This window comes from Phalacrocorax aristotelis, chromosome 2, assembly GCF_949628215.1.
Source record: "Phalacrocorax aristotelis chromosome 2, bGulAri2.1, whole genome shotgun sequence".
In the NCBI taxonomy this organism is placed as follows: Eukaryota; Metazoa; Chordata; class Aves; order Suliformes; family Phalacrocoracidae; genus Phalacrocorax; species Phalacrocorax aristotelis.
Genome location: NC_134277.1, coordinates 47,873,962 through 47,889,847, shown reverse-complemented (window position 1 = coordinate 47,889,847; position 15,886 = coordinate 47,873,962). Strand labels below are relative to the sequence as shown.

The 15,886-nt window shown below is 38.9% G+C and overlaps 1 protein-coding gene across 2 annotated transcripts in view; it reads left to right on the top strand.

Moving 5' to 3' along the window:
- The window catches only part of CPNE4 (copine 4), a 236,999-nt gene that overhangs the window by 131,207 nt on the left and 89,906 nt on the right, over positions 1 to 15,886 (top strand). For both annotated transcript variants that reach the window (XM_075083384.1, XM_075083383.1), the window contains exons 4-7: positions 4,259 to 4,330; positions 7,879 to 7,953; positions 13,650 to 13,733; positions 14,662 to 14,751. In XM_075083384.1, the coding sequence (XP_074939485.1) occupies positions 4,259 to 4,330; positions 7,879 to 7,953; positions 13,650 to 13,733; positions 14,662 to 14,751 (321 nt within the window). The remainder of the gene's footprint in view (positions 1 to 4,258; positions 4,331 to 7,878; positions 7,954 to 13,649; positions 13,734 to 14,661; positions 14,752 to 15,886) is intronic.

The window sequence follows — 15,886 nt, the reverse complement described above, 5'->3', positions numbered from 1 at the left end:
CTGTCAATGTAAACAGGACTTCTCAGTATGATAGATGGAATTTATCTGTTCCTGCCAATGCTAAATCACTAGGTTAAAAAGCCATATTGAAATTTTCTCGTTAGTTTGATTTATAAGCATTGGGAATTCCTTATGATATTATTGAAACTTATCCCTATATTTGGTTAAGGAAGGACAACATAGAGAAATATATTTTAAAAGGTTCTTAAACAAGCCAGGGAAAATAGGTCATTGTATTTCACACCTCATCTTACACAGTGCTGATTAGTCATGGCTCAGACACAGGAGAGAGCAAACCTTCATCAGAGTCCTTGTCTCTGAGTGACTGCTGAGCAATGCACTGTATACAGCTGGTGTCAGTGCCTGGGTGATTTTATCCAAAGTGTTGCATCTGTTCATAGTTTTAAAATAAGAAAAAAAGCAGAGCACCTTTTATATATTTTAAATTGTAAATAGAATCAAATGGCAACATGTGCATCCATATTTAATTACAGCAATATAGAGCATCTGTTCAGATCTATCCTTAACTTATTCAGGCTTGTATGTAATAAGGCAAGTTAAGATAATCTTCAAGGGAATTTCCTACCGCCATCTTACCATGGAGCTGATACCCCTTAGCACTGGACACCAGCAATCTAGCCAAGATGATGTTCTGTTGAGACGATTGCATATTTGATAAGTTGGAATAACTTCAAGTGCATATCCTCCCTCTGTGACACAGAGCAGTGGCTTTTACATTCTGTTCTTATTCCCACCTCTTGCAAACGTATTCAGTATGACACGTATCACTGGAAACACAGCTGTGTCAGACCAGAACTGGATAGTAGTTTATATGTGGCTGTAGCTGCAAATGAACTTAACTTCACTTCCTAAGTCTCTCTTAGCCTCACCTCTTAAATCTCTGAGGTTTCTACATCCATTCATTCACCAGTAGGTCATGCTTCTAATAAAATGTTCATGAAAAAACATGTTCTGGAGATGTAATGAGGTTTACTAGGTCTGAACTGGATTCTACTATCTACGTTTTGGAAAGAAGAGAGACATTTACTTTCTGTACTTCTTCACATTATTTTGGGACAAAACACCTTTTTCTCTGAAGTTAGAGTTTTAAATTGCAAGTTTTTGAAGTAGGAGTCAAACCAAAGTCTCCTGACAAATGGAAGACCTGTAGTTCATTAACTTCTTGTAAGCCATTTTGCAGGCTTAGCCATCTCTGTAACTCTGAGCTTAGATGAGTGCTTTGGCCCTTGTGTTATTGTTGTTTAGGGCTTGCTGTCTAGCAATCAGGTAAGCAAGCGCTTTTCATTATAATATTCAGAAGATTTACACTGATATATAAACAAAAAGTATGATATATAACTGATGGCAGCTTCTTTAGAAGTTATTTCTTCTAACCAATGAGAGCTGGTTTGTACAGTGCATGAACCAAAAGGGCAATTTACTGCTAAGAAAATAGGTTCCTTGACAGTTGTTGCAATGACAGTCTGATGATCCTAAATCACTAATTACAGTTTGAGGCAATGATGTTGGCACATTATTGCCAGATGGAAGATTCATTTTAATGGCCATTTAATTAACAACTGGTAAATGGTTGCACCCAAATACACGTATTTACATATGCAGAGTGCTACTGTGTCACAAATTATAATGGCTTAGAGGGCGAGTCTTATTAATGTGATATACTAACGGGAATGTCAGAATAAATTATCTTCTCTGGAACTGCGAGCCATCTATCTGCCACCTGCATGCGAGCTCCCAAGCTTCAGGTTTCTTTCTGCCCAATGCCTCTTGGAAGCTGGGACGCTTTTCAAAGCAGCCAAGTGAGCTGTTTAGGTGGCAAGAAAACAGAGATATGGGTGACTTAAGGGGTCACAGCAAACAATCTTTCCAAGATTCTAGGGAAGAAAAGGGATATCTGAATCCTGGCAGTACCGGTCATCTTACCTGTACTCCTGTCTGTTGTTGCCACTGACCAATACTAGTGGTGAAAGCCAAAAGTTAATTTGGAAAAGTGAATGAGATGATGGCAGCAGGCTGGTTTATAGAAGGCAGTCCAAAAAGGACAAGTGTTAAATTATTCACTTAAGTAATAGCCAGCTGCAAAACTGCAGGGTAAGAAACAGCTGGGAATCTGAATGATCATAAAATTAACATTAGTTAACAGTATCATGGTGTTCTTTAAACAAGTCAGATGCAATTCTGGAGTGTATCAGCAGCATAGTTCACAAGACATGAGAAGCTCTTATGTAGGAAGGACCTGGAGTATTATGTCCAATTTTAAGTATTATTCTAAGAGTAGAATATGGGCCAGTCCATGAGGGCTCAGCAGAGAGCAGTGAGAATAGTTTGAGGGCTAGGAAATTTAGTCAAAAGGAAAGATAGGTCAAACTTAGGTTCTGTAGTCCAAAGAAGACTGTGGAGAGTTGGTATTAGTCTTCAGATATAAAGATTGCCTGAAAGATGAAGGGGAAAAGATTGTCTTATTTAGTCATGGTGCATTAGACAGAAATAATGGGCTTAAACTGCAGAGAAATGGGATAGCTGTTAGGAAAATATATTTACAGTAAGGATAACGAATACCATAATAAATTGCCAGAGGAGGGTATTTTCTCTCTGGATATCTTTAAGAACTAATTAGACACCCATCTATCAGGTATAGCTGACCAAGGTGTAACTGGTCCTGTATTAGGACCAAGAAGCTGGACAAAGTGATTCTGGATGTCCTGTCCAGCCCTGTGATGGCTCTCCTATCTCACATTTAAAGACCGTTTAAAACTTGATTCTGTCCTGCTGCCTCTGCGTGACAGTAGCTGAGGATAATCTGAGGTGCTACTTTTGCTTTTCTGTTCAATTCAGCAAATTGATGGGCAGGACAAATATGTTTCCCCATGGTGATGTTAGACCAAAATTTACACCCTATTCAGTCCTGTCTCACAGCAACTTTTTTGCCTGGCCATGACTTTGCATAACTCACACTGCCCTGGCTCTGGCTATTAACTGCTGATGAGGTTCATTGCTGAAATGTGTAGGATGCCCAGGACTCTAATGAAGGGCCTGGAGCCATTCTTTTCCCTTGATGATTGCCTCTCTTTTACAACTAATTCTTCTGCATATTTTGCCCAAGATGTCTATTTGTGAATCATTTTATTTGAAGTGTTATAGATTAGCCATCCAGATGAAGTTCTCCAAGTCATGTTGGATGTGGGAAAGGACAGTTTCTAGTATGAAAGCCACATTCCAGAGGTTAGGGTTTTTTCTATGGCAGAAGCAATCTTTTGCTTAGTATCTGCACAGCATGATCCTGCTGCAGTATTGTCATATTAAAAATAGTATCGTTTGTGATTCCTAAACTGTGTTTGGAGTTACCTCTACATTTGTCTACATTTTGAAGTTTTCCAATTAAAAAATAAATAAATTAATACAGCATTAACTTCACAGAAAAGAGGGACCTAATATGCTGGGACATCACCGTAGCTTACTAATGCATTATTGTAAGGTTTTTTCCTTTTCTAATATTTTTACTGGTCTAGTTTTAAATCTTTCAAGATGGTTAGGGAAAGTTAATGATTATTGTTCTGGGAAATAACATCTTTTGTCAATGTCACTCTGATAACATTTATTTGAAGTACTTTTATAAATTGGCCAATGGACAAGTTCATTTGCAATGCTGAGTTCCAGGGGAGGTCTGGTACCTGGTAAGGAAAGGAGACAATTTTGGAACTAAAACTATGGGGCAGATTGGTTGCTTCTGTTCTGAGTTTAGAGTTTGAAATATACTTCAAAATATTTCAAAATATTTATTCTGGAATAAAATAAATGCCTCCTCTTTGAAATGGACTCCAATTTCCTATAAAAATAAATGGGGTTTTGAGGCATCTCTGATGCATCTGCTGTGTAGAAGTCCCATCTTATTGTCTTTTAAGTCCATTTAAAGCTTACCTCTGTTCTGTTGTCACCATCATGGCAATAGTTGAGGAAAATCTGAGATGTGGTTTCCACTATTCTGCTCAGCTGAGTGAATTGTGTTCTTCCCATTTTACTTGACCCCATCTGCTTGCTTTGTCCTTCTATTGCATCCTGTCTGCAGGCTTGCTGGGGAACATTTCTTCTCAGTCATGGTCTTATCGTGCTAACTGTGATCATGCATTAAGACACTACCTTGATATGAAAAAAAAAAGGCACCAAAAAATGAAATCCCAATAAGCCATATATTTACTACAGGTTATAATTTTTTGCCTTTGTTTTTATTTTTGTGCAGATTGTTTCTCAGAGGAAACTATCCAAGTCCTTACTCAAACATGGAAACACAGCAGGAAAGTCATCTATAACAGTAAGTCAGTCTTAAATACACTCTTATTTTCCTGTTGTTTAGAAACATCTAATGTGAGTAATTCTCCCTAAAAGCATCCTGCTAAGTAACCAGAACAACCCTTGATTGAGAAATGTATTTAAATTGTTTAACAGATTACTTGTACTGTTTCTGATAAATGCTTATTTTAAGGAAATGGGAACAAGTAGTGTATGATTTGTACAAAAGCTACAATATTTACTACTACCACTTTTAAGGTACTTTGATGACAGCAAGAAAGTTGTGTTGTGTGATTACTTTTAGTTGAAGCTCTAGAACCTTCAGAAATTCATTTTGACCCTGTTTGACACACAAAGAAGTCAGATGTTTCTCAACATTGGGGCTTTTTCCAGTTTCTTAAAAAGAAAACCCAACTCAGAAAACACACACATGCACCCAGCAACACCAAATGCAGAAGTTTTATAAGATTAGGTATTTTAGCTGTGTTGTAATACAATTACAGACTGAATTGTTATAGCAGCCCTGTGTGTATCTTGAAATCTGCAAATCAATGTATTACCTCTCTTTCATCTTTCATCTTTCTCTTTGCTGGCTTGTTTGTGAGATCAAGCTTGTCTGCACTGAACCTGGCAAGCTTGTGACATTTGCAGCTCTGCATTAAGACAAAGACTATAATAAAATATTCTGCTTTGGGGATCTCTGCTCTGTTGCCTCATGGGGTTGAGAAGGTTATGTTCCTTGATGTGCAATTAGCCAGATGGGTTTCTTTTAGCTTAATTGTTTGGAATTTTTTTCTGCCTTCAGCCACAGAAGAGACAGCAGACTGTAAGAAATAATGCTTTCTGAGAGCCCAGAGAATTTTCTTTCTTAGATGTCTTCCTTGGTGCCTGGCTGGGAAGGGATTTGCTTAAATGCATAAGGTGAAACTTATTTTTGGTGTGGGGTTGGAAAGGAATTCCCTGCTTTTCTGGCTGAATAAAACCAGCAGAGAGTTTTGCTCCCTAAAGAACTTGGTATGCTTTACCTGCTGTGATTATCCGGGCATACTTAATCTTGTCCATCCCCATGGTGCTCTGGACTCCCCTCCTGCTCTGTGAGGGACACAAAGGAGTTTAGTCTTGCGAAAACACAAATACTCTAGCTCAACTAAAAACATTAGGCTCACTAGTAGAGTGTTCTGGCAAAAAATAATGCTCTGTGATATACAGAAGATGAGAGCGAATGATTTAATAGTCCCTGCTGGCCTAACATTGGATGATAACCATGAACCATGGACCTTCATTACTTGCTTTGGCTTCCAGCTAGTGGTACTAAAAAGCAAGTCGACTGTACTCAAATGGGAACCAAAAAATACTGTGTGAGAATTATCTGTCTCAACAGAATAAGTCAAAATTGATACGTATAATTATTTCTGGACCTGGGGTACATACCAGTTGTCTGTCAAGTACGGAAATTACAAATGCTAGTTTCCTAACTTGTTCAGTGTAGTGAATTATGAGGTTTTTGTAGGATTTTGAAAATTCCTGTCTCAGCATGTTTTGCTGGAATTTTATTAGCCCTTTGTCTGTGTAAAGTTTCATCAATACAGTTTTATTATATGACTGTAGGATATAAGCAGAACCTCAATCAGCTTCTCCAGTTGGACATCTGTCAAAGAGAAGGTTCATTATTTTCAGTTTAAAATATTAGTGAAACTTGGTGTGCAAATCCCAGAGCACTGTTTGTCATATACAGCTTATGACCTTTTAAACCATCAAACTACGTGGAAGAGAAATGTTGTATCAGACTCTATAAGCCAAGTTTCCAGCAAGCTCATGTTTGCCTGGATCATGTGAAACACCACATACATGCTTTTGTGATGGTACTTTCAGGCACAGTTAAGCATCTGTGCCCCTACATGGCTGCATGTGAATATTTTGTGTGAGGAAACCCCACAGTTCACTGCTGTGAGGTGTCACAACCAGAATAGTCTTAACACCCCACAGTCACTTCAGAGGTGTCCTTCTTCCAATGTAGGCTTACCCGTAGGCTGTAGACCCTCATAGGTACCTCCTCTGGCATAGAGCACCTCCTTCCAAGAATGTACCTCCAGCTATTCCCTCAGCAACATCCCCTTCCCTGTGTCTCCTCCTGGATCTTCTTTAGGGTGGCCTTGCGGGCTTCCTACTGCACCTCCCTTTGTGCTGCCTGCCTTTAGCAGCTGCCACACTTTTCTTAAATGCATTCATACAGAGGCGCCATACGCACCTCTGATGGGTTGATGTTTTGGGATGCAGTTGCTGCTGCCCACTGCCAAACCAACTGGAGCCAGCTGTGACCAGCATGGGGCAGTTCATGGCCTCCACACACAGGTCACCCCTGCAGCTCTGGCTACCAAAACCCTGCCAGTTACGCCCAGTGCAGAATCTGTTAGTTTCTGTCAAAGAAAGAAAAAAGGTCTTAAAAAATCCCAAAGATACTGATTTTTATTGAGGCTATAGACAGCCTGGTTAATTCCTGGGAGCTGCACATGTGGGCAGTAAAAGCATCCCACGCTGCAGTGCTCCGACTGCAGCTCTAACCTCAGCAGCCTTCAGCTGGTTTGAAGAATAGTTGGGGTGTCCCAGCAGCTCCCCAAGGACCTGGGATCTGTGCGGTGCAGATGGTCTGAGCCTGGCTGGGGAGCTGTTGTGGCTGCCAGGTATGTGGTCATGGGCACAAAACACTCAGGAAATAGGTTCTTTTGGGTGATTTAATTTCTGGGGAGAATATTTACAATAGGGAAAGATTTTATAACTGTCTGATAGAATATAATGTGGTTTGTTTCAAAGAACATTTTTCAGTGAATATCCCGGGTTTGGTTAATACCTTCTCTCCACTGAAGCATTTTAATGGCCTAGTCAGGAAGGCTGTTTTGGTCAGTTTTGTTGGGTTTTTTTTAACAACATTGCACAACACAGTGACAGGCATCATTATCAGCATAGCTTACGCCATCTGAAAGAATCACATTACATTATTTTAGTGTTATTTTCCTCTGATGCAGTCTACAGTAAATGGTTTTGCCAATGTAGCTATTGCAGAAAAACTATACCAGGAGAACTTTCCTGCTGTAAATGTGCCTTTCATGGCAACTAATGACAGGTGACTTCACTTCTTTTTCCATCTAGCTTGCCAAATGATGCTGAAGCAGCATAAAAATAATCTAAGCTTTAGAGCCAAATAATACAACCGTTGTATAGGTTTTTTGTCCCCTTGGATGCTGAGACACTGTGGAATTCTCTATTGTCCTATCTGAGGAAAAGTACTTGGTCAGAGGAAAGGGATCCCTGATGGAACTTGAGGTCTACCCATTGACAAGTAATTGACAATGGATGGTTGCTTGATACAAAGTGATTCAGGTTTGTAGGCTTAACAAGATGCCAGTAAGGGATTCACTGAATGCTCTTAGCCCTTCCCGATTGCAAAGAGAAACATATTAACTTGTACTACACTTCAGTATCCTAATGGGGTCTACAGTCTTCACGCTGGAAAATGGCATCTTTCTCCCCTTCCATTACACCATGCAAAACTAAATGTGTCTTTCCATTTAGGTGATTGCTGAGGAATTGTCTGGCAATGACGACTATGTTGAACTTTCATTCAGTGCACGGAAATTGGATGACAAGGTAAGCTGCTTGATATTAACCTTACTGAAAGATATAAGAATGCTTGCAAATATAATTTGATTAGATTTTCCCCAACAGATATTTTTTGCCTTATATTATTATACAAATCAGAGATTTGAGATGAATGTTCACAATGAGGCTTTCCTCAAGTTGCGAAGTAATTAAAAAAAAAACCTCAAGGGAATCTAATTAAAACCAAGACAATTTAATTACACTATAACCGAGACAATTTAATTATTTAAAATGCCACAGATCAGAATTGCTTAGAGAAGTGAGCTCTCTATAAGTAGTCAAAGATGTTATAGTTGAAAGAAGCGTCTTAAAATAAAGCTAGAAAACTTCATAACTCAGTCGTAAATACATTTTGTTAAATAAAATGTAGCTTGAACCTGAGAAAGACTCTTGCATATTTGTCCAAAACTTTTTCCCTCTTTAATAAGAAAACTCTCCACTGACTTAAACACTGCTCTTAATTATCAGAACTACTTCTTTCTGAAAATATCCATTGTTGTTCAGCAATATATATATCATAAGCACCTCAAGCAATACACAGCCCAAGAAATTGAGATGGCTGCTTGTAAGGCATACTGTTATTTCAGTGTAACAGAAGACATAATTATTTGAAGTAATCTGAGGAATATCTTCGTAATTAATAGATGTCGTAAGACTATGACCCTTTTTAGAGAATAGGGCTTTACATATAATTGAAGATCAGATGCTTACAGTTGTACTCCATCACAATATCTACCATTACTATATAGTCCCTTCCTATAAATAAAGCTACTTCTAATTAGAGCTATATGGTAACACTATACAAAAGTTTATGACTCTAATGCTCTAAACATGTGCTTGTGAACATTTGTTGAGAATAGTTTAAAATCAAATCAGTAAGAGTATTTTTAGATATATATATCATATTTTCAAAATCAGGCTGTAACTGATGAATAATATTTTCAGCTGAAACTGCGAGGAAAACTCAGGCAAGCAGAAAGTACCCAGAAAAATTAATGGTACCAGAATTTATTTAGAATATACAGGTAAATAACATTACTGTGCTCAGCATCATTAACAATCATAAATGATCAGGACCTTAATTTGCTTCTCATCTGAAAGACGAATTACCTCATCCTTCAGAGTTGCTGGAGTCTTAGTGTTGCTGAATCCCGTAATTTATTTAAGTGCCAAAATGTAGATTTAACAACCTCTCTTCAGACAGACATCTTCGGGCCTGATTTCCAAAGTTGTACACAAGTTTCTTCCTGTTCCACATGCTGTCACATCTAGAAAAAGGAGAGGAAATGTATAACATACTAAGACTTCACTTGGTCATTCCTTTTCCACAAATGTAAAATGTAATCTGGTGTAGATATTATGACTGCTTATGGCTCTTGTTGGTATAAATTAAAAGAATACTACCAGTGTGTGCTTCTGAGCCAGGTCAATGTTGTCTGGGCAACAGCTTTAGAGAGTGGTTGAAACACTTCACGGAGATAAATTAAGGAGGATCATTCTGAGATATTGCAAGAACATTGTCATTCTTACCATTTTAACACGTCCAGTCAAGGTGGGCTTCATCTAATAAAAAATTCCTGGGTGGTGCAACTCATGCAATGACTCATTGCATGTTACCTGAATCAAAACTCCTGTCTTCAGCTGATGAAAATCACTGGAAGCCTACTACAGTTGAAACAAGTCTTTCAGTTTCCTCCAGCTAGAGGCGATCTCTAAACCTGGCTGAACCTTGGCTTACCTCGTTCATAAGAAAAGGCTAGGGCTTTTGGTATGGCTTATAATGAACTTTGATGTCAGTAGATGCAAGGCATTATTAGTAATTATTCTTATTAAGATTTGAAATTACTTAAATTGAATCGTTCAGCCCTTGGAGAAAAAGCATGAGTGCCCTGATGTCACATAAAGACCCCAAAAAAGGTCAGAGAATTGAGAAGAGCCCATCTTGTGAAATCCTAAGCATGGATTCTCTCAGAGGAGAGAAGAACTGAGTAGAGATGTAACATCAGAGAAGCAGACTGAGGGCTGTAACTGGCCTTGGGTTCTCCTGAAAGACAGAGGAAGCCTGTGGGACCAATTGTTCACACTCTGCTACACAGGGTTACTTTTGTATTCCTAGGGGTTCCTGCACTGGTAGCTGTAGGGCTGACAGAAGGCGAGTTGCATCCAAATGTCTTACAACTTGGGGATGAAGAAAGGGGTGGAGGGAGATTCTGGATATGCTTTAAGGATATATATATATAAAAAATTTCTTTCCATCCATTACAATCAGTAGTATCTTGAACGGACAAGCATTTTCTTCCTCCACCTTTTAAAGGAAAATTCCGTGAAAGAGGATCCAGATTCTGGTCCTTAAACATATAAGTTTTCTCCACTAAGGAAAAAGGTCTGAACAACACATTTTTAGCAGGTTAAACAGAATTTGTTGGTCTAATTTAACAGGTAGTATATGTGTGTTGTGTTTTTTTTACTCCCCCCACATAAAACTGCAAGAGTTTTAGAGAGGCCATAAAACAAGTAAAGCCTACTCAATTTTTCCTGAAGTGGTGGCTGAAACATTCAGTAAAAATTATAGGAAAGTCACAGGTATGAAGGTTTCCTTTAGTTAAGTGACTTTGCAGAGATAAAGGTTATAGGTTTTTATTGCAGCGCTTGTTGGGAAGGTATAACTGCATTTTCATGTTTTATTGAAGCCCAGTCAGCTCAGATGGCACATGTTTGTCTCAGGAGATCCACTGAGAACACTTCACAGTGGAACAATATCTTTTTGAAAGGTTCGATTGCATTAATAGCTGTGTCACAATTACCATAACATGCAGCTACTTTTCAATGATAGGTATAATAAATTATGAGCACTGAGGCAGACAAACTGCTTTTCCTGTTTTGAGAGAGGCAGTTATCAGTGCTTGGGAAAGATTTGCCTGCAAATATCTGCAAAATACAAGCTAATATTGCTTTTTTATATATTTACCTGGTACTAAACTACTAAAAAAAATCCTTAAATGCCCTGTCTGGCTGCTGAAGAGTTTTCAAAATTATTAGTGTCTTTTGGCTACTTCAGGCCTTTTGTGATCAACCTTTGACTTGACCCCCAAACCTGAATTTTAAAAAGTATCATGCTCTGAAAATGAATATACTAAAAGATGTGTCAGACTAGGTTATTGGAAATGGAAGTAGTTAATTTTTTTAGTTTAAGCTATGTACTTATGTTATTACTGTGTAACTGCTGCATATACTGAAAGAACAGTGTGCATTATACCACTAGCAAATGTATTACATTAATCATTTAAACATTATTAAAATATCAAAACATTAAACCTTTATTGCTGCTATTCTTTCAGAGGATGTTTTTGTGTGATAATGCAAAGCTGTTAGATTCAGCATAACAACTAAAAAGCTTTGGAAGCCTTAATAGCTATGAAATAAAATGTTTCTTCAGCATATCATTTTTGAGTTGTTATGAAGCGTCTTCAATATTGAAGGATGTTTTCTTTATGCCTTCATTCTGAAAGGAATTAGGCTTTGCTTTTGCATTGAAGGGGGGGGTGTGTGATACAAGCTATCATCCAGCATTTCAATCTTTCCCTTTAGGTGGTATTGCCTTGGTAGTTAAAAACAGATATTAAAAATTACTTCCCTTGTACTGATCTGCTGTTTCAGCTTTTATGATACTCAACAGGGAATGGTACTATATTTTGAGTCTTATACAAAATCCTGATTTCCCTTCTGAATTTTTCTGCATGCCAGGGGGCATTCTTAGATGTATCATTTTGAGGTGTTTTCTTTCAGATAACTTTTCTTATCAAACCTTGTGTTTGATAAGGAATCTGTTAACTTTACTTAAGCTTTTACTCAGCTTCAATCAGTGTACTTATGTGTGAGAAGAGGCAGATCAATCTTTTTAAACCCTATGCACTCTGGAATTTGGTGTTTCCATGATTAAACCAGCACCCTCACTCTCTGCTTGTTCTTTTGCTACGCAGTAGTAATCTGGAAGAATGTGATCACCAAAGTCCCCCGTATACTAGCAGTTTCAAGTGCTAGTTACAGACTGTGTTGGGCTTTGTGCTGGTGTCCTGTGACCTGTCATTGGAACAAATAGGCAAACATACAGCTTTGTTGTTTAGAACTCCACGTGGTAAGATTTCACAAATACATATGCACATGCTTTGCATCAGTTTCTAAACATACCATTACCTTTTCTGTAGTAGGAAAAGAAACAGATCATTCACAGAACAGCACTCTGAACACAACATTGATATGTGTAATCTTTAGGGCATGGGAAAGGCTTTAGGTTGCTTGAGCCTTGCCCAAGGCTTTTCACGGTCCCTAGGAACTCACTTCCTCCTCCAGACATTCAAGTTCAGATGTCCCTTTTGAAAGTCCTGATTTCTTTGCTTTTTTTCCAGTTGTGGAATTGTAAAAATGCCGTAAGGCTAACTTGACCAAAATTATGTGCCCAGACTTTGGCTAGCATCTTATCCAAAGCTGTTCCCATCCCAACGGCTATCCAGCTAGCCAAAAATAGGTATGTTGAGCATTTGGTGAGGAGAAAAATGTAGAACTATGCGTATTACTGTCATTTTTACACTAACATTTTCATAGAAACACCAGCAGAACAAACAGAATTCCTCACTTCCCCAAACTGATGTGGAGGTCTGTGGTTTTGGATATGGCCTATAGAGAAGAATGACGTTCATATGCATAAAGTTAATCAGGTGGCTCTTTTGAAGAAGAAAATGAAGAAAGGTGTTGAAACTATAGCAAATGGGCTGAGTCCACTTGAATCCTGCTCTTGCAGCATTGCAGTTAAAAATTTCAATTAGTCAGCTTTTCCCCCTCCAGTTGTGGAGGGTTAACACCCAGCTACTCTTCTGCCCCCCAGCCAGCCTGTCCCCAGAAGAAATGAGATGTTGCTGTGGAACCAAAAGAGGCTGTGGCCAGACTGCAGCAATGCTATAGAAAGTTACTTAATCAGGTTTGTGTAAGAATGCTTCAGCTTGTTAGCTGGATTGCAAGACTAGGGGAAGGTGTTCTGCAGTGCAGTGAGTATATGAACCTCAATGTCTGTCACAGATTTGCTTGTACAAAGAAATATCAAGTAATTTCCTGCATTCCCCTGCTCTGTTTATCATCGTAACATGGGCCATGTTGTCACATCCTAAAGAGGACTTGCTTCTCTAACCTTCTCTAATCCATCTTGCTAGTACTTTTGTTAGTTGGTAGCAGCACAGTGTGTTGGCCAATTAACTTCTGTTTTGAGAGGGTGGGTGATTTCGTGTGAAATTCAACCCCACTGTAGAATATGCTTCAAAGGGCTTTGCATGATAAAACTGACGTCAAAAGACCAAACAGGTATGGAGACAGAACAAAACAAGCTAGGTGGATGAAGGAGCTAAAGCTTAGGAATCTGGACTGGGTGTAAGAAAGAAAAAGGCTGTAAAATGACATTTTACCGTTATGCCTGCCATGATTGAATAGCCAAACTGAGAACAGCAGCAGTGCCATGGAATTGCTTGTGGAACAAGGACAAGAATTAAATATTGCTGAGAGACACCAAGAGGTCTCACTAAAACCACACTCACTCTCCTTTTTCATTAGCAGTCAGGGAAGCACCAGTGCACTGTGCCTGAAAAGCTCAAAGAAAAAGAAGTCTCAGGAGTAACCTGTCCTGTATTTTATTTTAGGATTTCTTCAGCAAATCTGATCCTTTTCTGGAGATTTTCCGGATGAATGATGATGCAACCCAACAACTTGTTCACAGGACTGAGGTAAGGAATCGGGTTGGATTTACTTTCCAAGGACACAGGTGGGCTGTCAGGAGGAATAGTTTATTCTTCCCATGTCACAAAGGGTATTGTAAGCACCCACATTTAAAAACACTTCTCTCTCTTGTGTAATTATTGACTAATGGGTATTGGGTCTTGACATGCACATGAGTAAGGGAAGATGATACTGAAGCCAAAGATCCAAATTTAATTAAACTAGCAGATCTTCTATTTGAAGGTCAGGAGTTATACATATTATATTTAGCCCAAACCATGCTACAGACTGTATCATATTTTACCATTAATACTATGTTGCATCTTCTCCATCTCCACCCACGTTGCTGGTGATAACGGGTTTTGTAAACTGGGTGCTTTACATTTGTTTCCTATGTCCCAGCGTCATTACTGCTTTCATGGTAATGACTGGCACTGTCTTAAAAAGCAGCATTTAGGTGTACAGGGTGGAGCTGTGGCAGGTATTTGGGGCTATGAGTCTGTCTCTTATGGATTGCATGAAGTCTTCTTGGCAAAGCAGACCATGCGTCTGTAAACTGATGCTGCCCTTCACCATTGCCCAGTGCTGCATCTCCTCAATGGCTTCCAGTTCAGTGATGTATTCCACAACCTCTCCCTTGCAAGTTACACCCCCACTGAGGCATGGCAGTGCTGGGGAAGTCTCTGTAGCATGATCTGTGTATGGGTCCACTTCCCACCTGTGCGCCTTTTTGGGGCTTTCCAGCAGAGGAGTGTTGCAAACTGCAGGTTATTCAAGGGCACATATCCCATGCATGTTTTTCTGCAAACCTCCAGCTGAGCTTGGCTTTCTTCTGTATCTGGTCATTGTACTGTATTGAAAATTGTGGCTCTTGTTAGCATTCTGTTTGGAGATGTGCAAATGTTAAGGGTTGCCTTCCTTTCTTTTCACTCATAGGTTGTCATGAATAACTTAAATCCAGCCTGGAAGACCTTTAAAGTGTCTGTAAATTCTCTGTGCAGTGGAGACCAGGACCGCAGGCTAAAGGTCAGAAGTCACTCCTACTTTTTGAATAGTTTTACTCATAGAAAACAAAACTTTGTCTCCCTTTTTCAATTGAAGATTGTTACTCTGCACTGCCCTCTTCTTTGATGGAAAAGGTGATCACACAGCTGCTTTATGATTACCACAATCAAATTAAGGATGCAGAGAAGTAATCCACTGTAATCAGTAGATTATGCTCTATACTTCTTACAGTAACCTCAAAAAATTATGGGGCTGTTTTTGCCAATCAATCGGATTATTTGAACACAGCATCATTTACTTGGTGGAAGTATACTCAAGGGAGGTGGCAGCCCTGTCACCATTTTAACTGCTGTTTCCTCACTTCTGTGTCCGGAGACCCTCTGTAAAAGAAACACTGAATTATGAGATCTCTTATTCTATATGAAGAATAGGGTGGCCACAAAAAGACATGTGCCATAGCAATGACAGTGTTACTAGTCTGCAGAAAGACTGATGGTTGGGAACTTGGAGCTTTGTGTAGAAAAATTAGTCTTCTTTTGGCTAATTTGGGTTAAATCAATTGTTCATATCTGCTAATCAGGTTTAAGCTTAATACTAAATTAAAAAATGTTAAATGAAGAGCACTGTCCCCAGTGTCTGTTCAGCCTCTTGGACCTGATGAAAAGGCACTGGACCCAAAAGTATGTGGTTTTTTTTTTCCTTACCATACCAAAATGTCTAATAAAAATTCTTCCTTGTCCTGGCAAACGTTTCTTCTTTCATCATTATAGCTGCACAACCCTGCAGAAGCGGTATTGTCATTTTTTTCACTCATTACATACTGCAGGGTGTGCTGTGCAGATAGAAAAAAATAAAATGCCTGGTGTCTACATGTTACAATGCGTGTGACAAATGGATGGAAAAGGCAAAAAGGAGTTTTATGAATACTTGGATTGATACTGGTCATGCCAATTGTGTTTTATAACTTCACAAAATCAACACCGTTGTTATGGAACAACAGTGGTACCGACACAGTGTTTGTATGGTATTGGGGATGCACGAGGAAAACAGAGGTATGAATGGTTGTCTTTATATATTTTTTGTTACCTTGTAGCACTGTTGGGCAAACAAGATGAGTCTAAGGGCAAAAGAAGTACCAAAAGAGTGAGGAAGTTAG